Source organism: Aulonocara sp. 'chitande type north' Nkhata Bay, linkage group LG6 (genome assembly GCF_057382095.1).
Source record: "Aulonocara sp. 'chitande type north' Nkhata Bay isolate Kocher_YH1m ecotype deep benthic linkage group LG6, A_spYH_male_GT1.1, whole genome shotgun sequence".
Taxonomy (NCBI): domain Eukaryota; kingdom Metazoa; phylum Chordata; class Actinopteri; order Cichliformes; family Cichlidae; genus Aulonocara; species Aulonocara sp. 'chitande type north' Nkhata Bay.
This window is the reverse complement of record NC_141349.1, coordinates 40213187-40237408: the sequence shown is the minus strand read 5'-3', so window position 1 is coordinate 40237408 and position 24222 is coordinate 40213187. Positions and strand designations below refer to the sequence as shown.

Below are 24222 nucleotides of genomic sequence, written 5' to 3'. Positions count from 1 at the left end.
TGTATCTGCTTATTTTTCATGAAATAATGAGGTAACAGGTCTCACCTGGCCATGAAACTGCTTGTCAGTAAATTGTCTAGTCTCTAAATTATTCTTTTAAGTGTTTTTATTAGAGAAATGCAATTATCTGACAACAGATCGACCTGTTCTGCACCACAAACTTTAGCTAAGGGGGCACATATTTATCCTTCTTCTGTTTGCTTTTGACCAAGTTATTCCAAAAAGATAAAAAAGAACAGACAAATGCTCAAAAACATGTAATCTCATTAGTTATTAATTCACTTTATTTAAAATTTGAGTACATTATCAGACAACAGAGAAGTCATTTGCAGAGCAATTTGCTAATTACAAGCTAATTAAAGTTACTGTTTAATATGCAGATATATTAAACAAAGTTTCAATCTATATATCTACAATCATTTTCTCTTATTCTCTTACCCAGTCTGCACATAAATGGAGATTTGTGTAAGTATAGACAGGTGTTGGTATGGATGTGGAAATGTGTTTACCGGATATTTTCTTGCTTCAGGTATTTTTCACCTCCGTATGTGTGTATATGTGTCTGTGTTTGACCTTTCAACACTTTTTTCTAAACTATTTTAGGTGCTAGTGGTATCAGAAAAGAAGGAAAAGTGCATCAATAACACATTTATTTCTGTATGTAAAATAAAGCTTTTGTGTCAATCTTACATAACTGGAAGCACTGATGTTCACATACTTAACATTTAAACCACTTAAAGCAAACTTTTGTTGCAGGAGCTAAAATATAAATAACAACAATATTTTTCTGCCATTTGACAAACAAAATTCTTTTTTCCTTTGAGTAAATTAAACCCCACTTATTTTTTTTATTGCAGTTGTAGAGGAAGACTAAAACCTAGAAAATTCTGATATGTATGGATAATAAGACAGTCATGTAAGTACCTGCCTTTGTATTATGAGAAAAAGATTGTCATCCATCCATCCATCCATCCATCCTCTGCCACTTATCTGGGTTTGGATCGTGGGGGAGCAGCTTACGCAGAGAAGCCCAGACCTCCCTCTACCCAGGCACCTCCTCCACCTTATTTATGGCGACAGCAAGATGTGTCCAAGCCAGCTGAGCGATATAATCTCTCCAGCGTGTGCTGGGTCTGCCCTCACCCAGAGGGCACCCAGGAAGTATCGTAGTCAGATGCTTGAATCACTTCAGCTGGCTCCTTTCGATGCTGAGGGGTAGCGGCTCTAATCTAAGACACTCATAAATGACTGAGCTCTTCACCCTATTTCTAAGTTAGAGGAATTTCCATTACTTGTATTTGAGATTACATCATTGTATTCACTACCTTGAGCTTGTGACCATAGGTAAGGTTGGTAACTGGTAAATGGACAGCTTTATTTTCATGCTCAGCTCTTTCTTCACCACAACAGACCGGTACAGTGTCCACACTGCAGATGCAACACTGATCTGTTTGTCAGTCTCCTGTTCGTTTCACTTGTGAACAAGACCCCGAGATACTTAAACTTTTTCACTTGGCACAACAACTCATCTCTCACCCAGAGTGAGCACTCCACCCAGGCTCAGAGGAGATCATTTTCATTCTCATTGCTTCAAACTCAGCTGCGAACCACCCCAGTGCGAGCTGGAGGTTGTCACCTGATGAAGCCAACAGAACCACAGCATCCATAAAAACAGATATGAGATGGCAAATAGACTGATTCTTATATAGCACTTTTCTACTCTGCTTGAGCACTCAAAGCACTTGAGATCAAGCGGCCACAAAACTGGAGACTACTTGCCTACACACAGAAATCCTGTCCATAAAAATTAGGAATCCCAGACAGAGGACAGCACTGGCTGTCAAACTGCGATCAGGACTAAATCCAACATACCCCGGGTGCGGGGGGCCCTCGGGCCTCCGGCCTCTGGGCCTGCGGCTCGGTTCACTCTGGCACAGCTGGCTGCCGGCAGAGCCGGCGGGCACGCCGGTGCAGCCCCCTCTAGCTTCTGCTCGGTGGCTACTGGGTGGCGCCTCGTCGGGGATCCTCAGCCCTTCCCATGAGGGTGGCACGGATACCCCTCCGGTGGGCCTCCTTGGGCTCTCGCTGTTAGGTTTTGTATTGTTGATTGTCATTTATGCTTAGAAATATTTAACCATATATGCTTAGAGGTGTATAATCAATTGTGTTGTGATAGGACTGTGATCTTTAGCAGTCTGCAAAGGCTTGGTGTGTATTCCACACTGGAATGCACACCTACATCCTAGGAGCATGGAGAGGTCGTACCTTGTTTTATTGTTTTATGGTAGGATTAACGTAGCTATGTCTGTTCTAGTCTAAGTGCTTTTGTGTTTAGATGAACTGTTGGATTTTCCAGACCAGCAGGTTAAGGAAGTCGTTTATGGGGTCACACACACACACACACACACACACACACACACACACACACACACACACACACTATTCTTTGTTTACATGTATACCTATGTGAGATGTTATATGTTAATGACCCTATGCATATTCATGTAACCTCAATAAAAGAGCAGTGTTACGGGAGAGAGAGCAACTGGGGTCAAGCGAAGGAACGGCGCCTGTCCGGTCTCTCCCGTGCACGAGAAACATGAAGAACTTTGCCTACTTCGTGTCTTGCTTTGCAGTGTAATTATATTGTCTCCAACGTTCCAGCGGATGGGTTCAAGCTACAAACCTATCACTCGCACTCTGGGGCCTCTGGATGTCTGGGGCCTGGATCTCCTCCATGCCTGCTTCATGCCCTGGGGGACGGGGCTATGGCTCTCTACATCCTCTTGCAGACCATTACATGGGGAAACCATTTGAATACAAGCGCGCTGATCCACACAGGTGTGCACACGCGTGTTCACTGTTCGTAGACTTAAATTACACCTTTCTTGGCTGCTACTTCAAAGCACATTGTGCGCTGTCTGTCCTGCGTGCTGCACAACAAAATTTAATATTTAGTATTTACTGCTGTTTACACTTAGCTAGATTAATGTGATGGTGTTGTGTTTAGTATGTTGCTTTGTTTTTTTGGTTTTTTGGCTTCCTAAACTCCCATTAAAAATTCTTGTCCACATTGGCAAACTTATTGTCTATAAAAGTGGTCTATCACCGTGCTAAAATACACCACAGTATTACAGTAACCCACTTCCACTGCCTACTGAAAGATTTAAAGAAGCCTCAGCTGATCATGAAAGGTTTTGCAACAGTGGCACCTAGAGGACATGATAGGAATCACCTCACAAGCACTAATACAGAAGACAACTCTGATAACATTTCAGAAAGGACGTTTGAGTCGGTTACACCTGCGACTACCTCTATTCATGTTTTTTGTTTTCTGCCGGTCGCTCTGGCTTAGTTGACAGGTAGGCGAGTGTTGTGGAAGGCACACTGTCTGTCCCGTCACAACTGGGCTATCACCACCACCGTCGCCTCCATGGCTGCAAGAAAACAAGCACAACTTCAACTTAAAGGAGACAGAAACGCATTCACTCGGTGTACATGACTGTAGGATTTTGCAGTGCACATTTTCTACAGTTTAAAAAATAGGATTTTAAATATTGAATTCACAGCTGTGCAGCTTGAACTATCTTTTAACATTTGAAGCAGAGAAAAGTGTCTGTGAATGTTTATGAGACCCACTGGAGCTGTTACAGTGTGAGCTGCTAAAATGTGTGCATATTTGTCCATTTAGCTCTCTTTAGGTCTGTGTACAGCTGTGCTGCTTTACCTTCTTAACTGTAAAATTACATGACTGAGCAGCGTTTTACAGTCCAGTTAGACTCCTTTGTCTCTGTGGATACAGGCAGAAATACATCTGGTCAGAGCCTAATACAAGAAAGGCTTTACTGCTGTCTTTGCTTGCTTGTTTTCGAGGGCAAACTCGAACAGGGATACATTTAGCGTTTGGGGGAGTTCACAAAGTTTTCACGAATGAGTGGCAAGGAGGCCGTTAGGGAACCAGTGAGTGACCTACTACTTTATTTATTTACTGATAATGTGTTGTATTTGGTCATCTGGGAAGGTTCATCAGCTTTGATGGCCATAACTTTGGTCTTGTTCACCTCTGAGAACCTGAGGTTTTGCCTTCCTGTGGTGATTCTTTTTATTTTTATCTTAGCTTTATCTAAACGTAGTATAACTCCCTGTATTTATCCAATGATTGTGTTGTTAGTTTCTTTTTTTCTTTGAGATTTGATTTTTGTGTTTGTTGAATTTTTGGATTCCTGTTTTGATTTTTTGATCTTCATTCCTTGGAGCTCTGCTTTGGTTCTTGTGTTTCTAGCGCACTCATTGTTTCCCTCTCTCTTTGTTTCTGCACGAGCTCCTCTGATCTCTTGTGTTTCCTTTTTTATGCCATCTTGTTTGGTGTTAGTCTCAGTGTTCTTTCCTTTTGGCCGTTTCCTGTTTTACTTTAACAATTTGATAATTGTTTTCTTTTGTGTGATGTTTTGGGTTTCACTTCCCAATATTTTATTCTTCATATAGTCACAATTCCTCTTTTTCCCTGATCCTTAAACAGCAGTAAAGTGCAAATATATTAATACACACTACAAACTAAGTTCAAGACCTTTTTATACTAAAAGATAAAACTTGTTTGTTCAACTTGATAGGGAAGTGCTACAGAAATATCACCAGACAGAGCTGTAAGTCTACTGAATTCCTCCCCGTGTCACTGTGGCTGCACTTCAAGTCACACAACTATGAAGTCAACATACCAACTTATCCTTATTTTTATGTACATATTACATAAACATACAAATAAAAATGATGACATCACCATTGATTTCATATACCATCACTGCTGTTTTTGTGTCTTTGCAATTATTATTATTGTGCCGTGTGATCAGCCAATATTTACAGTGCTGTGAAAAAGTATCTTTCCTCTTTTTGATTTCTTAGTTTTTTTTTTGTTTTTTTTTGTTTGATTTGTTTTGTTTCAGATCATCAGACAAGGATAACCCAATGAAATACAGATTTTATATTTTTACATTTATTAAGGAAAAATGGTATCCAAACCAACCTGACATTACCTGACAAAGTAATTGCCCCCTCTTGTTAAATCATGAATTAACCGATTCACTGTGTGCATGCCCAGGACTGACTGCTGGCAGACCTGCTTTACCGAGAAATCCCAAAAATAGAAGCTGCCTGACAAGATAAAGTAGGCTAAAAGCAACAGATCCTGCACTCCAGGTTCCTCTTTGTGTTTTGTTTGTTCAGTTTTGTTCGAGCAGAACTAAACTAAACTAAAACCTAGGATTTTAGTTTTTGTCTGATTTTTGCATTTTGAGGTAAAACTAAAACCTATTTGTTTCAAAACTACAATTTGATATTAATACTTTCAATACTGTTTTAACTTTGTGAAGTGGTAAATAATTCTCACTTCACAGTTTCACTACACTGTTGTTCCCTTGCTTCTCAGACCGGGTTGGGACATACTACAGATGATGCAGAATTTCAGCCGAAACAGTGTTTAAGTGGAGGGTTTTTATTCTTACTTTGTGCTGAGGCTGCATCCTTGGCTTCTTGTGAAGTATCCACAGCACCATCAGTGATCAACTCCTCTCCTACAGCAGCAGGTGGCGCCACCTCCTCTCCTGCTGAGGGAGCAGAGTGGCAGGAGTGGCAGGGTTTCTCCTCATGCACAGGAGCTCCTGATGTAGGCTCTGCTTCTACAACTGAAAGAACCTTTAGGTCCGCTCCAGCGGAGGCTGCTGCCAGCTGAGTCGTGCTGACAGCAGCTTCAGCTGTCTCCTCTGCAGGTGTTTCAGCTGCTGCCTGGTCAGCTGGTGAAATCTCATCCAGTGGGGCAGCTTCACTGGTGACTGTGGCCTCCTCAGCAGGAGCAACATCTTCAGCAGCGATGGCCTCCTCAGGAGCAGGTCGAACTTCAGCCTCTGCCTCGTCCACAGTGGTCATTGGAGATGTTGTTTCTTCAGGATGAGATCCAGCCGCTGCCTCCTCGTCCACAGCTGCAGCCAGAGCAGATGTCACCTCCGTTATCACTTCTTCAGCAGCTGGAGTCTGAGCATCTTCTGCACTTTTCTCACCCTCTCCAGACTTCACCTCCTCCTCACCTTCTACAACTGCTCCCTCTTCAGATGCTTCCTTGGCCACTGCCTCTGAGGCTTCTTCCAAAGCTTCTGTTTCAAGCACCTCGTGTCCCTTTCCTTCACCTTCAGTTTGTTGGACAGTCTCCATCGGATCCTTCTCACCAACAGAAGCTGCGGCAATTTCAGCTGTTGAGCCGGTCAAGAGCTTAACATCTGTGAGCAGCTCTGGTGCGGACTCTGATGGAGGGAAAAAGACATGAGGTAATGGCTGAGAAACAGGTTTTGATGAAAAACCTTCTAGCTGTTAAAAATCAACAGATTTACTTCAATGCCAACATTTTAAAATCTACTTTAGTTTTGCGCTAAATGGAATTTAAAGCCTTCTCACTAATTTTTATGAATGAAAAACATAATTTCTTACATCTTCTATTAATTCAACTTACCTTGACCAGGAATCTATAACTGGATATTTTACAGTCACCACAGGTTCAGGCACTCTACAGAAGACTACAAATCCCAGGTTTAATGCAATATACTCTTTTCTGGTATTGTAGACACTGACTAATTCCTTATTCACATTCTTATATTGTTCTCCAGATGAATTTCTTTTTCAAACAATCAAGCGTAAACAAGTATTAGTCATATCCCCTCTGTGCACTTGCAACCATGTGTTTATTTTTGCATTTATGTTTATTTTTCAGCATTTTTTTAACAGAGGTTTCTTTCTGCTCATTATTCTGTGAGTGGGAAATACTGTGAAATCAATTATGAAGGCTGGAAAAACTTCTTAGTTTGATGGCAGTCGAGCTGAAGCCAGACAGGAGCATGAACACAGCACAGGGATTCTTCAGGATAAGGAGCTTTTCTACAGGAAGTAGGTGTTTCTACTCCAAATACAATATTAATGGTGTGGAGCGACAAGCAAAAACATCTGAGAGACTAAAGAAAATCTTTATTACAGCTGTACCAAAGACCATTTTCAATGCACGGACATAAGGGTGAATGCATTTTCTGTAAAAGAGGAAAGAGACAGCAGCAACAAAAAGAGAACTTTGATTTTTTAGGGAACAAATTGGCAACAAAATAGAAATGTGTGCCAGGCAAATAAAGTGAGTGCAGGCTGGTGTAGCTGTAGAAGAATAATATGGATATGTGGTAATGATGAATATGAGAAAGCATCTTACTGCACGAGATTTTTAAAAAAGAAGACAAAGTAGGAAATGAAGTTTTAACCACGTCTCACTCTGTGCAAAAACTGTTTTATAGTTTGAGAACACAAGACCAGCACTGCAGTCTGCTAACAAAGAGCTAACTGGTTCAGGTAACTCTTCACGGTGAGTTTAGAGGTTGAAAGAAAACATGGCTGAACACATAAAATACCATCTAAACCTGCTGGAAAGGAACAAGAAACAGGGCTGTCCTGTTTTAAGAGCACTTAAAATCAGATTTTTCGAAAGCATTAATTACCAACTTAGTTCTGTCCATTATATTTACCCCGTGTACTGTACAGTATCCAAATTATAATTTGGATTTCTTCCTTTTTGTGATAGATTTTCTATACAGACATAATTTTCCACAGTGGCTCTAATCACACAGACTAATTCCAGATGTTTTTGGATGTGAAGCATTAGGAGAGCTAAGGGAAGGAGGGGAGCTGAAATGAAATGAGTCTGTTTTTCTGGGGCAGGGAGGAGGGACAGAGCACATCCAACTGGGTGAACTATCGAGCCATCACAGGTTTAAGCAGCCACCTCTGCAGCAGGGGCCACCTCGGCTTCAGCAGGTGGAGTGAGATCTACTGCTGCCGTACCAGCGTTTTCTGCCACAGGTTCCTCTGCTGGGGCCTCCACAGCCACTTCAGCAACCACCTCTGCCTCCACAGGTGGAGCGGCGTCCTCTGTCTCTGCTGACTCAGCTGCCGTCTCAGCTGCTGCCTCTGGAACGACCGCCTCAGAGACGGCGGCGGCGGCTTCTGCTTCTTCAGACGCAGCTTCCACAACAGGTTCAGCAGCTGTCTCTCCTACAGGTTCTGCAGCAGCAGTAGCCGGGGCCGACTCAGCGATGACCTCAGCAGCAGGGGCTTCCTCCTCCACCGGTGCAGGCTCAACTGCAGGTGGAGCTGCCTCTGGTGCTGCCTTTGCTGAAGAAGCTGCAGCGTAAGAGGCCAGAAAGAGAAACACGTGAAAGATTTCACTCTAGTACATGTTAGCTGTATGATGCGTGTTTTATCTGTGCCTGAATAAAGTGTTAACCTCTGGAGATTAAAGATGAAAGCAACTGTGCACTTTTATTAATGCAGGTTTCAGTAGCAGAGAAAGGAGGCTTAAAGGTCAAGACTTTAGGTCTTTGAGGACTAAAAGGTGACATAGCTGCTGTTAAAACTGTAAACATGAGCAAAGTGAAGGATAATCCTTATCCTAACATGTCAGTGAAAGACAGAAATATATTATTACCACTCCTATAACTGCTTATTGAAGATTGTGGAGTGAAAAGGTCAGAATCAAAGCTCAGCACGACTTCAGTCAGCACTTTAGAGATAAAGTTTAACGTCTCAGTCTCCAAATCTGAGCTAATATTATAGACATTTTTGGCTGTTGCCATATTAGATTTCTGAAACCAGTATCATTAACTGGGAAACAGAGCACATGCGTAGAGTACTGAGTTGTCACTCATAAGTTAGACTGGCCTTACATCATACACTTATTTATTTTTTTTATTTTCCTCTAACAGACCAATCGTACTACAATGACATAAACCCAGCTGGAAAGCTTTTTCTGAGGTTTTACATCACGTGAGCGGTAGGTTTGTTTTTCTCACATTTTTGTTTACTGTACTGGTTTTTACAGCGACACAATTCACCCCCTACTGGCCATTAGAAAGAATGCAGGTTTAACTCCCACCTTTCAAACCTGTAAACTACGTCAATCTTTCAGTCTATACTGTTCCTTTCAAGGAACTTGGACTATTTTGCCAAACGTATTTACTCACGGAGCTCAGGTGTTCCACTCACTTCCATGGCCACAGGTGTATAAAATCAAGCACTATATACTATGGGGGCATTATAACAAAGTGGAAGTGATTGGGAATGACAAACTCAGCATTGAAGTGGTAGGCCAAGAAAAATCACAGAGCGAGTTGCCAACTGTCTGACTTGTCTGACTGCATTGTGGCAAGTGTAAGGTTTGGTGTAGGGGGGTTTATGGTGCACGGCTTGTTTTCAGGAACTGGGCTCGGCCCCTTAGCTCCAGTGAAAAGAACTTAATGCTTCAGCACAGTAAGACGTTTAACTGTGTGGCAACAGTCTGGGGATGGCTCCTTCCTGTTCCAACATGACTGCACTGCAGTGCACGAGGCAAGGTCCATAAAGACATGGATGAGTTTGGCGTGGAAGAACTTGACTGGCCTGCACAGAGTCCTGACCTCAACCTGATAGAACACCTTTGGGATGAACACAGCGATGTCGGCCTTCTCGTCCATCATTGGTGTCTGACCTCAGAAATGCACTTCTGGAAGAATGGTCAAAACTCCCCTAAACACACTAAATGTTATGGAAAGCTTTCCCATCTTTGTTATAGATGCAAAGCACGTCAGGTTAATGTGTGCATTCAGCTCCTTAAAGACCAGCGGTGGTTTCCTCTCCATCACTGTAAGCAGCAGCACTTTGACTTCTTATTTCGGAGTGAAAACAACACTTCAATGCTGCATGATCACAACTAACCCACTGACAGCTGCTGCTTAGCACCATTACAGCACAGTTAATGGCTCTGGGCACAGCGCCATGGCCTCTCCGGGCTGAGTAGACAAAAATTGCGCAGACAGAAATCAAAACAGACAGGCACGATGAAGCAATTCAGAGTGATCAGTCTACCGTGCAGCTGGTGAAGCTGGAATCAGCCCTGAAATACATTCGCTTCTTCCTTTCTGCTTTCTCTGTCTTCGATTAAACAGTTACAGACTCCGACAGGCTGTCACACCTTGGGGAATTTTAATCTTAATAGCACAAGCTGAAGTAGCACCATTTTAACCTGTTTTAGAGAGGAGGCTCACAGTGAGGGATTTCTTTGATAAAACCGGTCCTTTTACAGTCATGGATGGTGTTTCGGGGCTCTTCATTCATCGCTGTGTTTGAACCCACACACGGGAGCTCTGTGGGGAGTTTGCACTCTCTCACTGTGGCTGTGTGAGTTTCCTGTAGGATCTCCAGCTTTTCTACTATCAAAAACAAGCTAGGCTGGTGCTGCCTATCCTTGAGTTTCACATACTGGTTAAATAGAAGGTTTGAAAATCATTTAATTTACAAGAAATTAGTGTTTTAAGTTGCATATCAGACCATCTCTTGCTTTAGCTGCGATCACATAAGTTGAAATCGGTGTGTCTTGTGTGTGCAGCGTGTACGGCTTGCACAATGTCATGTTCACAAAGCTGAGTTGTGGGTAACAGTGTTTGTTTTTGAGTGTGTGTGTGTGTGTGTTTGTGTGTGAGAAAGTAGCTAACCCTTCGCCGTGGAGCCCATGTTGGCGAGTCTTTCCTCGTAACGCTCGGTATCATCGTTGACCGTCTTGTATGCCTGAGAGAAACACAGCAGACATGTACTCATTACATTCCAGCACACAGCTAATGATAACGGCACGAAACAAAATCCAACCTCAAGCTGACATTTTGTCCAACATGGACCAACACAGTCAGACACACTTGTTTGCTTTGCCAAGAGCCTGACGGTGAATGGGTGACAAATTTGACCGAACAATGGCAGCAAAAAGGGAGAGATTGTCAAAAAGCACAAAGAGCCTCTTTTGTCCCGTCCAGCGTCTGAGCTGTGGTAACGTCTGCAGACCAGCCTGGCTTCAGACTGCATCGCTCCCAGTTTGCACCAGCAAGGACAGAAGCCTGTAAAACTACCAGGTAACTGCATATATCCAGTACAGCAGCTTGTTGTTCTGGTTTTGAATGAGTATTAAAAAAACGCACTAGAGGATTTTGTTTCTTTGAAGATGTAAAAAGAGAGCAGACCTTTTTTACACTCCTGTATAACACTGAAAAACACGAATTTATTGAAAAGTAGAAAAAGGGGGATGAGTTACTTTCATTTCCAGCTCTGTGTTTCTATTCTTGCACTAGCTTTGCATGACTAACACTTCAAAATAATCCTCAGTCATCTTGTATTGGACCTTGAACCTCTCCGTTCATCCTCTATCTTAACCCCACCACCCCCTCCCTTTTGGAAAACTTTCTTCACGTAAACAACTAGTTCAAAATCTCTGCACACCTGAACACATGACAAGTCTTTAACGAAATAACTGAATATAACTGCTGCACGTTTAGCTAAACTTTGTGAATTAATACATTTATTCTCATTGAGAATGTGTGCAGCAGTAATATTTAATTATTCTGTCTCCTGTAAACCACGTGTTTAAGCAGCAGGTGACTTGTGTGCCAGAGATGACCATATTAGGGATATCCTCTCCCAGTGACATCACACAGAGCCAAGAATAAAAAAAACAGCGTGAAACAGACAAAGGTAAGGATTGGTCAACAAGTGTTATTTGATCATCTTAAATTTAAAGGTTACTTGTAATGTTGTAATTCATGTTAACTACAGTGAATCTGTAGTACTAGGTGGTCTTGTGCAGGTTAACCTCATTTTGCAGTGATGAGGTAAGCCAGGTGCAGAGCACGCAGTGGTTCTTGTAGGTTCTCATACTCTGGGATGGGCACCTCTGATCGGACATGAACAACCAGGTGAAAATGATTTTCTTCGAAGGGGAAATAAATTAATTTAATGATGCTACTGCACTGATGACATGCACCTCTATTTATGTGAAATTTAACATGGATTTGTTTATGTTTAACTACTGATTAAAAAAAATACAGGCTGTGAGGCATGAACTTTTTCAGCTTTTGAAACGAAATGTGAGGAAAAGTTTGAAAAAAACTGGGTTAGATTGATGTTAGCAGTCATCAGTGTTCAATTTAGACATGAATCCCTTTGTGGTGGCAGCAGGATGGGCATCTGGAGTAGAAAGTGCAAAATCAGTGTATAACACCTGCTTATTACTGAATTACCTTGTCTAAATCAAGAAAGAGAAGTAAACCTCAGAGCAGCAGCACACAGGGCAGCTGATCACGGCTCATATAAAGGAAAACAACACAAATAATGAATATTAATACAAATGATCGCAAAGATTTTCTTTTGCCCACGCTGTAGCACAAGTTCAGGTTCCTCACCTGAAAAATCCATGTGTAACACCTGCTTACAGCAGTCAAAAACAGTACACACACGGTGAAAATGTGGACTTACAAACCATCGCCTATAACCTGATCTGATACTCACATAAACAACTGCAGCAGTGAGGCCGCCGCCACATAAAACAAAGTACGTCATGTTGGTGGAGCCTCCAGGAACACCGAAGGCCATGTGTCGCACTGGAGCTGTGGAGAGACACACACGGGTACAGTTATCCGGCGAGCTTGTAATAAAGACATTTATTTATATAAACACACGTAAGTGCATTTAAAATGAGAATCAGTACTAATACTGGAGAGTCATGGATAGAAACCACTACAGCTCTGATACTTTGTGAGTTTATTTTGTTCAGAAAACTGTCGCTCCATCACAAGCACGACGGGCACGAAGAACAGTGCATCAACAGCGTCAACATGTCTCCATCCCTTAATCCAGTTACACAATACAGCCCGGTCATTTGTAGCAGAGGAGATGGAAAGATTTAGCAGCAGCCAAGCCAAACACTGAATCTTTGCTTAAATTAAACCCCCGGCACACACGCACACACACACTACACAAACACTAAGACTTCCTGAATGATGATCTCAGATTTGCATCAAAACAAACAACATAAAGCAATGGGTTCAAATTCATATGGAATAGTCATTTAGCACAAATCAGGACTGCCGCTGTGGTGTTGGTGACGAGTGCTGCTGCAAAAAGATCAGCTGGTGTTTAAAGGTGGTGCAAGCAGGTTGGCATAAATAAAATCACACAGCCTCAATCTAATCTCTTCCTATCTGGACCTCTCACTCTCACACACTGTGAGAGTGTGCAGTCACAGAACACAGGGTGCAGCACATCTCACCCCTCTTTGTTTGTGTGTGTTCATGCAAATCCTAACCCATCCTGTCACTTTTGACTTTTCCACTGACTGACATTTAAACTTTATCGATTGTTCTTTGTCATCCAGCACATACCTCGCCAGCCACTGCTTTTCACAAGGTTGAAACTGGTTTAATAATAATACAAGAAAAAGGCTTCTCTTATAAACGTCACTTTGTTCTCACAGGTTCAGAAGAACTGCGCCAAATGGCCTAGACACATTTTGAAATCTTAAATGAGATCCATTATGCTTTTGCACATTTTCTGTCATATATTAACTGTTAGAACGGTGGATGTGCATATTACTATTTACTAAGGTTTTAAATTATGAGGTGAAAACAATTCCTGTGAACCAAAAGTTCAAGCTTCAGCCTGCTTCAAACTATTTTCTACTGTTGGCTCTGGATGATGTCAGTGAAAGCGGACATCGCTTACATCAGGCACACAGCTCTGGAAGGAAGGATTGTTTTGAACCGTGGATCAAGCAAAGCTACTCTTGTAGAGCACTAGAGATAAAAAATAAAAGCATAATGTGTTCCCTTTAAAGTAGCTGAAATGACACCGTGAACCCAGAAAGCACTAAGGCTTAACTCTATCTACAGCCTCATTCATTGGCTTCAAAAAGCTTTAAACTGAATTGATGTAATTGTTTAGCTGTTCTGCCAGAACCTAACCAAACATGCTTTTCCTTCAGTGCCTAAACTTAACCAATGAGCTTTCAGAGCTTAAACCTTTGATGGTAGTTTTGAGTGAAAGTAAACAGTGAGAAAACACATAAAAGTCCCAACAGGATATATGCATATAACACAAAGTCTGTGTCATGTCCTGTTAAACCTGCATGACTGCAGGCAACTGTCTGACTAAACCAGGGTTCTTCTAGCATTGCTAGTATGTCTGGCCATCATACAGACCTTTTACATTTATATGCTACATCTGTTTCCTAAAGTGACTCTTCAGCATCGTCTGGAGTTCATGCGTGAGTTGTAAAAATGGCTTCAGTGAGCTTTAGAGATGCTTTTAGATTATTTTTATCTTTGGGCAGAACCATTTCCCTCCTCTTCCCACTCTTTGTGCTAAGCTGCAGCTTTTACCGTCCCATCAACCTTTTATCGAAGCCGACTCGCTGTCCCTGTTTTTGACTTTATATTTAAGAGCACTGTGCAAAGTTTCACTGCAGCTCCGCTGAATTACAAACCCAAAACAGAGCTGAGGTTTGTCCTCCCTCCTGCTCTAATACCAATGACACAGCAGCACAGTGCAGGGACAGGTTACTTATACAGGTTATTTATACAGGTAATCACTTAATCCTGGCTGCTGGGTTCAAGCCTGTAAACATAGACACGCATGTCAGGGAACAGCAGACAAGATAGACATGTCTGAGGACATGATGGTCAAACAGGAAGGGACCTGCTGCATACTTAGGATGCAGTGTGTCGAGCTGGTGTGTAGTTAGAAAGCAGCAGCAGTATTCACCTCCTTTCTTTCACATCTTCTGGGGTTTAGTTTGTTTTTTTTTTTTTTGCCTGCTTGTAAGTTCAAAAACACAAAAACCTTCTATCGTGGCCAGATGTAGCCTGGTTTGCAGCATTTTGCCACAGCTTTCTCAGCAGGAAATTAAAGCAGCAGCAGCAGAAGCAGCAGCTTTGCCTCGGGCTGAATTCCACAAAGCTCTGATCCCAAACTAAAGGATGATCCGGGCCAGGCAGGCAGGCATGCGTGAAAACAGAGCCAGTCTGAAATATCCGTCATTGCACGCTCTCTGGATTCAGATTTTAAAAATAATTATTCTGAAAAACAGATGTTTTGTTCACTAATAGGTTATAAACGTTGTTATCCAGATAAACTGGATTTAGGACGTGATTTCATCGTCTACACTCCTTAGATGCATCATAAAGAATCGCCTTTAATTGTTATTTTTGTTCAAATATTGGATTAGTTATTATTTATTGTAACAAAGTTGAAATATGTAATATTTCAAGTGGTACACTTCTGTGTGTTCCCAGAGCACACACCTTCTTTATCAGACTGCTGCAGCTCGACTGGAAAGCCCGCAAGTGCGTCTCTTTATTGGACTTTTACTTTTCCCTTTCTCAACCCACAAAATCATTAAAAAAATAAAATAAACTGAACTGGCAGCAGCAGAAAATAAACGAGCGCAACTATTCTATAAACTCTACTTAATTACTCTAATTAACGCCACAGTAATAATTCCTGGAAAGTCCCATTAAATGTCCTGACTCACCGTATCTGGGTGTCGGCTTGAAAGACCTCCGTGCCAGCGGCCCGACTCTCTGCCATGCCCGTCTGCAGAACATGATTGCTCGGGTATCAGCTGCAGCTAAGCGAGTTTTTCTCCGGCAGGTTTTACAGCGAAATGATGGGAAGCGCTCAGCTGCTGCTTACCAGTGCTGATGGGAACAGAGCACACCCCCATTCAAAAGCAGACAGCTCCACCAGCACGCCCCCTGCAGACGAGAATCTAACAGAACACAAATAGCAGGAACTGAAGCACCAAAGAATGAGCAGAGCTGTGATTTGTATTTTCTCCTGGTGTTTGGATCCTTCTGAGGCAGATGTTGACCTCCATATATCATATAATCCCCCTCTTCCTTCATTAAATCATTCTGCCCTCTCTCTCAGCTGTGACTGTGAGAAGGAGAGATCCCGCAGGCTGGTTTTAAGCGCATCACATTCTAGTTCAGTTGCATGACAACGTCAGCTCTGGTTGCGTAATGCGATCTCTGTCAGAGTGTGCACGGAGTGACAGAGTCAAGGACAAAAGACTGGCCTGTAGATCAGATCTGGACATCCATAAAAACACAACGCGGACGTGAGACTTTATCAAAGTTTGACTTCTCCTGAACTGACAGTAATCACTTATATGCAAGGTCTGTGTAACATCCCATAATATGTTCGGTTTTATTCATTTAGTACCACCTCACAAAAACAACAGGTGCTTTATATTCAAAGGTGTAAATCACAAAAACCACAATATTAAAGCGAAAAACTCATCTGTGTCCAGTTGATCCTCCATAAGCACTTGGCGATGGCGGGGAGGAAGAAGTCCCTTTTAGTAGGAAGCGACCTCCAGCAGAGGCAGATTCAGCAAGGCCAAATGCTGTGAGCAGTTAGGACGTGAAGGAAGACAGATGACATAAATACAAAACACTAAGCACAGAAGAGAGAAGACAAAAGTTAATGACACAAGAACGTAGATGCAAAAAAGTCCACATAATTTGGCTGTTCCATCCATTGTAAGGTTTTACATTTGTAAAAATATAAGTATGCATATATCAATTACATTGACGCACAATACACACGAATCAAAAACAGGTCACAACTTTGCAATCATAAAATATTTACAATAATTAAAAACTTTGTAAAAAGGCTTTTAATTAAAAAAAAAAAAAGGAATAGCTTATAGTTAATAGTACTTGGCCTTTTTGTGGCAATTACTTTGTATTATTTTTGTAAGTAAAATAAAATGATTGAATCTTTACAGTGTGCAGGGTCGCGGCAAAGCCTTAAACCTGTAGCTGAAGTGGAAATTTGAGATAAAGTGAGTAATTTTACTCTGAGATGTTTCCTGTTCAACCATCATACATTGCTGGTTAGGTCAGACCAAGAAGTGCCAAAATATTATCTCATTAAAGTCAGACTTAGCATTTTTCTGATATAATGGACATTGTGTTATAAGACTTAGAAAAGACAGGTTGTAGTAGGGCTTTAAACCGCAAAACATCAGACCCTACACTCGCTTCATACTGAGTTCCCAAGTCATTTTTTAGTCCCCAGTTTAAAACTCATTAAAAACTGTTCAAAGTTTACATGCTCCAAGCTAAACCCCCAATTATCAGGAGGCCTTTCCTCTCTTGAACCACCTGCAGGAGCTTCATAGAGCTTCTTTTGGTAAGTTTACAGGTGCAGTAAACGTACAAAAACAGCAATTAAGATTTTACTTAAAAATCTCAGATTAAGGAAAGCAGCCTCTCCTCTGGTTCCACTCTTCCCTGCATTCAGAGAGACACGCCTACTTCTGAGCTGTTGAATGTTGCACAGCTGTGATACTTTCGTGTGTGCACACGTCCTTAATCATGTGACAAGCTCTGAATCATCAATTAGACAAAGTCGTGAAACCACATGTGATGCACTTTTCCAACGCCCACATCACGCACAAGACCCGAGCATGACTGCTGCCGAGTCCGCGGGCAGCCAGGATGAGATGGTGATGCATCAAAACAGCACCAGCTCATATTACACACTTAGTGAATCACATATGTGTTAAATATGTTTTATCCTCCAGAGAAAAGGACCAGCTCACCACAAGATTACATTTAAGAAGTTTTACCCCAGAACCTCTAACTAATCGAATCTATCAGAAAAGAGCCATTTAGATAAAACAATAAAAATTAATTTGACCTTTCTGTGATAAAGAAGTATATTCTGAAAACATTTAATGAAGCATCTGTTTATAAACAGCCTGAAATGTCTTGAGAAAAATATGTATTATTTTCCACATTCAGTGAGTCTGTACATGTTTACCACAAATCAGATTCAGAGGAAAGGCAAAAACCGCCACGTTTAATGTCTTTGTTTTTCCAGTAAAGTGTCCAAATGCTTTCACGCCTCCTTCTTCTTCTCATCTCATTGGAACTATTTGAGTAAATTTTAACTGAGTAAATTTCACTCTGTGACCCTTGGATGGGCTGCATGTTTGACACCCCTGGCACAGGATGATTTGACTCAAAGTTTTTAAGCACTGGAGAAATCAGAAGCCGAGATGTTTGCTTTCTTTTGAATGTTATTGAACCAAATGACACGGTGACTCATTATGGAGGCACAGTGCCAGGGTTGGTGGGTGTGACAGTAGGAAGAAAAGACGTTGCACAATATCACACTAAGAGTCAGTTTTTCCAAAAGCCTGGAGTTATATTTTGGTGCCATCACATCCCAGAGACGGCTCACATCTTTGCAGCTGGAATTTCCAAAACGAGGAAACTCACAGAAAGAGCATCCAGACCAGCGGTGTCAAACTTACAGCCCAGTTTGGCCACTGAAACCACAGTACTGCCTCAAATAAACACACCTGCACCGCTCCTTGGGTTTACACTTTGAGTAATAAATACACAAAAGCTCATTACCTGGACTTGGTCATATAAATAAAACCTGAACTCTTTTTTTAATTTACAGAAAATTTCTTATGGACCCACTTTAAAAAAGAAAAAGAACGAAATTCTGTGGTGAACAAGGAACAGATTTAATAATTAATCTTTTGCTTACTTTGGTGTACTACACTAGGCTGTTAGACCAACAAGAATACAAGTAAAAATCAAAAACTGTTGACCTCCTGCTTTGCAATTTTCACATTTTCTTGACTGGACCCTTTGACTGGCTGGTTCTCTGTTTACATCCCTGATTGATACGGATAAAGAGCTCATTCTCAGAGCTATGTGCCTTGCTTTAATGCATCCAGTCATATTGGACATGTTGGATCTGTGGTATCAGTTCCTGGGTGCACATTCAGTCTGAGTCAGTGAATAACAGCAGCTGAGGAAGCTGTAAGTTTAATGTGACTCGTGCCAGGTAGGAGTTTAGCATTTGGAGTTGAGTGCGCTGCTGAGTTACAGGGTTTTCTGTTAAATTCTGCGAAAGTTGAGCTGCTCGTAGACGATTGCATTACGTTGGATTTATGTCTGAGAAGTAATCGCCTGACACTTTCTAAATCCACAGTCATGGCTCAAAATTTTCATGACTATTTACTCCATGTTGGTAAATCGCAGCCCTGTTTCTGAGCTGTTATTTTACATGAATTAAACGTGATGTGGGAAAGCAGATCGTTATAGTTCACGATCTGTGAGACGTGTATCATAGTTCCTGATAAATTATCTCTCTAGCTTTAAATCGACTTGCAGAGTGGGCACAATGTCACAACAATGTGTGAATATCATGCATTTTTATTATTTTATTCATCGTAAAAACAGAAATAAAACACCTTTTTATAGAGTCCTCATCCTGCCGTGGTTTGCATATTTGTGCATACGTCACAGATGGCGATTACACACCTGTGCTTCCTCACTCATAGCTGCTCCTGCAAAGCCTCCTCTCTCCTCGAGACGCACTGTAGGCACTGAGATACAAGAAGGAAAGAGGAGACAAGGAGGCACAAAACAGGGAAATGAGAAAACCCTGAGCTCAGCCACTGGGACCACACACGCTGAAAACAAACAGCGTCACTGCATCGAAAGCTCACTTGCATGTTTACATTCACAGTATTTTATTTTGCAGCTTTTATAAACACTGAGATCACAAATATACACTAAATTTCTGAGTGGCACGTTTTGCATTTTTAAGAGTTTAAATATTAAAGTTCTGTGTGAGAGTGACTGGATTGGCATGTCCTCGTCCTCCTCGCTCTCAGCAGCAGGTCATCGGCTCCTTCTCGGCCTTCTTGTTAGCGAGTTTAAAGGAGCCGCTGTACGCCAGGGAATTCGCTGTCGGGAGTTTCTTCTGTCTCTTCAGCTTGAGGCTAACAGCGGTGACGATGTCCTCCACATTATCCTGCTGATACAGTGCCTGCCTGCTACCTTGTTGTCCACTTGTGCCTTTCTTTGGAGGATCCTTGGCAGATGTCTCAAAGAAGATCATGCCGTGGGCTTTGGAAAAGCTCATTGCCCGATCCTGGCTCACCTGGCTGTCAGTCTTTTTGGGGTCACGGAGGTCGCTCTTATTCCCCACCAGGAATCTGAGAGGAGACGAGGAAATGAAACGTCACAAAGAGTCTGGTCCAAGTTAAACAAACACTTTTGCACACAGAGAAGTGATGCAGGTACCTGGGTATGTCCTGGCCAAGGGAGTGCTGCCGGCATTCTTCTACCCAGGAAGTCAGGCTGCTAAAGCTGGCAGGAGAGGTGACATCATAAATGAAGAGCACCGCGTGGACGTTACGGTAGTAGTGTTGCACCATGGATTTACGAAAGCGCTCCTGTCCGGCTGTGTCCCACAGCTGGAGCTGATGGTGAGGAGGGGAAGTAAGAAAGGAAAGAAAGTGAGAGGTTGATTCTTCTTGAAAGCTGGTGCTGGCACAAGCACGAGGAAAAGGACGGAAGGAACAGTGAGGAAGTGTTGATATTCGTTAAACTCAGTGACATGCACAGAGACATGAGTCATTTCTGAGAGGGAACCAAAAAAAAAAAAAGGAATAAACAAGCCGATCCTGTTTTTGTTTTTTTAAACCAACAATTTCTCTTCAAGGCTTTGTCAACGTTTATTCAAAGTTTCAAAACAGACCCCCCCCGACCCCTCAGAAATACAGTCCTCATGTCTGCAGAAAAGACATTAAAAATAACTACATTAATGCAAAAATAGGGAAGAAACTTGACAGAGGGGCACGCAGACCAGGAGACATGGCACCCAAAAACAATCCCGAACAGAAATCTGTGGAGTAGCTCTGAAATGCCAAAGTTGGTGGCCTTGGCCTTTAAAAGCCAATCAACAGCTGAAACAGCAAATGCATTAGCCAGTCATCCCATTGCACTGCACGCCTCTACATGTGATCTTAGTAAAGATGGTGGTGAGTTTATTAATGTAACTTATTGGATGCGCAGCTCTTCGAGAGTTTTAAACCGGAAACAAAACATGCTGTTTGTTCGGTTCTCCTGTGGGATGCAGCCATAACGGTGCAAACCTGTGTGCATGTGTTGTCTTCCCATTCAGTCATTTAGGGGCTTCAAATAACTGTCTGGATTCGGACCAAGATGGCGGCTGAGCTGCAAACGGACAAAACCAAACAGGTCCCAAAGGTTAGACGTGGCCTGTGGACCAGACCTTCTCAATCTGGCTACAGTCAATATATTCTTGCCCACACCTATAACCGATAAGGAGTGGTTAGTGACACTCTGAGGAGTGCTGGTTTTCTCTTAGAGACAGGGTGAGGAGCTCAGTTTCTACAGGGGCGCCTCCAGATGCCTCCCAACTGCTACACGAGATATTTCAGGCATGTCGAACTGGAGGAGATCCAGGATGCGATAGAGAGATTCTGCTTCTTAGATTGCTCAAAAGCACGTCAGGGTCTACCTAGAGGAGCGGAAGGAGGTGAACGAGTTCTGGACATCTCTGCTTAAACTCCTGCTGCAAAGACCTGGACCCAGTGACATGAAAGTAGATGGATGCTTCATCAGCAACCTAAGCAGTGGTGCATATCAGACTTTAGACCTGATGTATGCCAAATTACATTTTGAGTTCAGTGATATTTTTATCTTCTAATCTTTTTTGATTCAGTTGTCAGCACATTAGCCTCAGTCAGTGAGTCAGTTTGGGGTGAGGACTCTGGCCACTCCTGATCCCAGTGACTCCTGAAACAGAAGCAAGCATCCCAGGAACAATACTGTTGGATCAAATCAGCATTAGCAGGTGGCGTTAAAGCATATTCTTATAAACTATATGAAAGGGTTTACTTCCTGAAACTTTTTGATAAATATTTGACTTGATGTGTCACCACTTTACGAGCCACTCATGTACAGAAGTTCAGTATTTTAGGTAATTAGATCTATGCTCTGAAACTCCAAAGGCAACATTTAAAATATGCTTACTACCCACACCACCAGGATCTAGTCTTTACTTGTTACCATAGAGCTGGGAGTCTGAACAGACCTGCTTGAGGCAGGACCTGAAGTAACTGCCTCTAAAGCTCTGAAACACTTCTGAATTATTTTGGAGCCGCTTATAGAAACATTACTAAAACATAAATGATTCATCCTGATTATCTGGTTTTCATTATCACTGAATTTCAGTTCAATTGAATCTTAGGAGTCGCCACCCGCTGGTCATTAGAAAGAATGTCCATTTTACGGTTTGACTGCACTGGATGGACCTAGAAAACTTCTGTCGACTGACTTGATCACGAACTTACGGTTTAAGATCCTGGGCTGTTGTTAAACTGTGTCAGACATTGGTAACTAAATGCACCGCTAAGCAAAAGGGAAAAAATAACCTAAGGTTACAAATCCTGTGTCACCACTCAGACACACTTCCTCTATCATGTGGTCATTTCAAAAGACCAACTGAGACTCACATTTTTAGTTAATACCGGATTCGATTTTCATTTCAACAAAACAAACTTTCTTCACATCCTAACTACAGCCTAAAAATCTAATGTGTGTTTTTGTGGCTGTGGAAGCTCGCAGTGATTTAGAGGCTGACACAGGTCTGCAAACACAAGCGGGTCTGCTGATTTTCTGCCATCCAGAGAATTTTTCAGTTGTTCAGTCTGGGACAAATAAGTGTGTGTTAATGCAGCAGAGCCACACTGCAGTGTAGACACTTAATTAACAGCGATCCTGAGAACATCAGGACAGAGGAGATAAAAACGTTTTAACAACACATAAACACGAGGAATCGAAGCCCGGCTCACACGTGCTTATCCGTTTTTCCTTTTATCATGAGGGTAATTTGAAAAACAAACAAACAAATGAACTCACAGAAATTATTTCCAAAACTTCAACAAACCAAAAGTTACTTAATTGTTTGGGGATTTTCAAAATAAGAGTTTTAGCTATGCGTAAAAGTTGTCGTTCAGAACCCTTATTCGGGCAAATATCTCCAGCTGGGTTCATTAATGCTAGCTTTTTAGTGGTGGATGATAATCACCAGTTACCTTGATTTTCTCTCCATCGATTTCAAGCACTCTTTCGCGGAAGTCCACGCCGATGGTAGCCTCCGATCTGCAGGGAAACTCCCCGGCGCACAGTCGGTGGGTGAGGCAGGTTTTACCCACCCCGGAGTCTCCAATCACAAGCACCTTAAATGTTCGACAGCGGGTTAGCAGTGAGGAAACACTACCCAAAGAACTGGAAAACTCGAGAGACGAATCCATGTAGCCCGAGTCCTTCAAGGTAATAACAAAGCGCAAAAAATGCGCACTTGGCTTCAAACGGCGTCTCCAAAGATGCAGCCTCCCCTGACCAAAACTTCTGCAAACACAAAATCTTCTGCTGGTTTCGAAAACCTTTCCAGCAACTCCGTGCAGACTATTCACAGTGCTGCCCAGCGTGGGTGTGAGGAGGAGGACCCGGCGTTTCACTGTGGTGATGAGGGTGGAGAATCCAGGGTCTCAGCTTCCTGGCACATTAACGTGATTGGCTGCTTTTAGTTCCTTTCCCTTTTAAGTGTTTTTAATCCACAACAGCGCGGGACATGGTGATACCTTCTCCTAGAAATAACAGGTCATCTTTTTTTTGGGGGGGGGGGGGTCAGAACATAAAGACGCGCACGTTCACTGCAGCTGACCTCTTCAACACGATGTTGCCCCCTCCTGGTGGGGACGCCAAGTGACTCCGCATCCTGCTTCCCACTCATATATCAAGTTTGGTGGTTCCCTTTAATGCTCTGTTTCTTCTTTTCTGCTTAATTATACTTTATATTGTACATGATGATTTGGTCAGCATGAACCGTGGTGCCACCTGAGTGCAGAGATGAAGCCTCACTCTGTGACAGGAGACGGCTACATTTTAAAAACTACTAGAGTTTATAGGAATTTTAGGATAGCAGAGGAAAAACAAACACTGGTTAGTGAGAATCACAGGTTTCCTGGTTGTAACTGACAAGGGCACAAACATTAAAACTTTATTAAAATCACAGCTTTAAGTTAAATTGGTGCTTTGGAAGTTTTCAGTGCCAACGTGATGGATTAGAGAGAAGGTCTACTTTTGTGTTTGGGGAAAAAAAGGTGTTTTCAAAGGACTTTTTCTGGTAGCATCCACACCAGGTTTTCACTCCTAATTAACCAAAAACTGCATGCTTAGATTAACAATCAAACATGATTTAAAAAAAATAAAAAATAAAAATACTGATTTTTTTTCCTCCCCTAAAATAAGGTTTTCAGCTCTTAGTAACCAGATATACTTTTACCATCATCTTTATTGTTACAGTAGGAGCACTGCCATCGCACACCAAGAGGATCTCAGGTTCAGGTTTTCAATGTTCTCTGTGTGCTCGTGAAGGATATTAGGCTATTTGGTGATTTTAAATTAACGTTCTCTCTGTACTGGCCTGCGCCGCCTGCCC

At 42.2% G+C, this 24222-nt stretch overlaps 2 protein-coding genes across 3 annotated transcripts; both read right to left on the bottom strand.

The window, feature by feature from the left end:
• Window positions 1-258: 258 nt before the first annotated feature.
• mgarpb (mitochondria localized glutamic acid rich protein b) lies at window positions 259-16209 on the bottom strand. 2 transcript variants are annotated; one of them, XM_086296919.1, is made up of 7 exons: window positions 15404-16209; window positions 12385-12482; window positions 10548-10620; window positions 7864-8202; window positions 5499-6290; window positions 3728-3790; window positions 259-3437 (listed from the first exon to the last, which is right to left on the bottom strand). In XM_086296919.1, the coding sequence occupies exons 1-6, from the start codon at window positions 15474-15476 to the stop codon at window positions 3744-3746; spliced, it is 1422 nt and encodes a 473-aa protein (XP_086153045.1). In that variant the 5' UTR covers window positions 15477-16209; the 3' UTR covers window positions 259-3437; window positions 3728-3743. The 2 variants fall into 2 exon arrangements, with proteins under 2 accessions (XP_086153045.1, XP_086153046.1); XM_086296920.1 differs by lacking the exon at window positions 3728-3790 and having other exon boundaries at window positions 15404-16189.
• A 3209-nt stretch (window positions 16210-19418) lies between these two features.
• On the bottom strand, window positions 19419-23395 carry LOC147328510 (ras-related protein Rab-33B-like). The gene is made up of 3 exons (XM_086296921.1): window positions 22814-23395; window positions 19992-20170; window positions 19419-19903 (listed from the first exon to the last, which is right to left on the bottom strand). Exons 1-3 carry the CDS (start codon window positions 23030-23032, stop codon window positions 19576-19578), a joined length of 726 nt encoding a protein of 241 aa, XP_086153047.1. The 5' UTR covers window positions 23033-23395; the 3' UTR covers window positions 19419-19575.
• Between the last annotated feature and the right edge of the window lie 827 nt (window positions 23396-24222).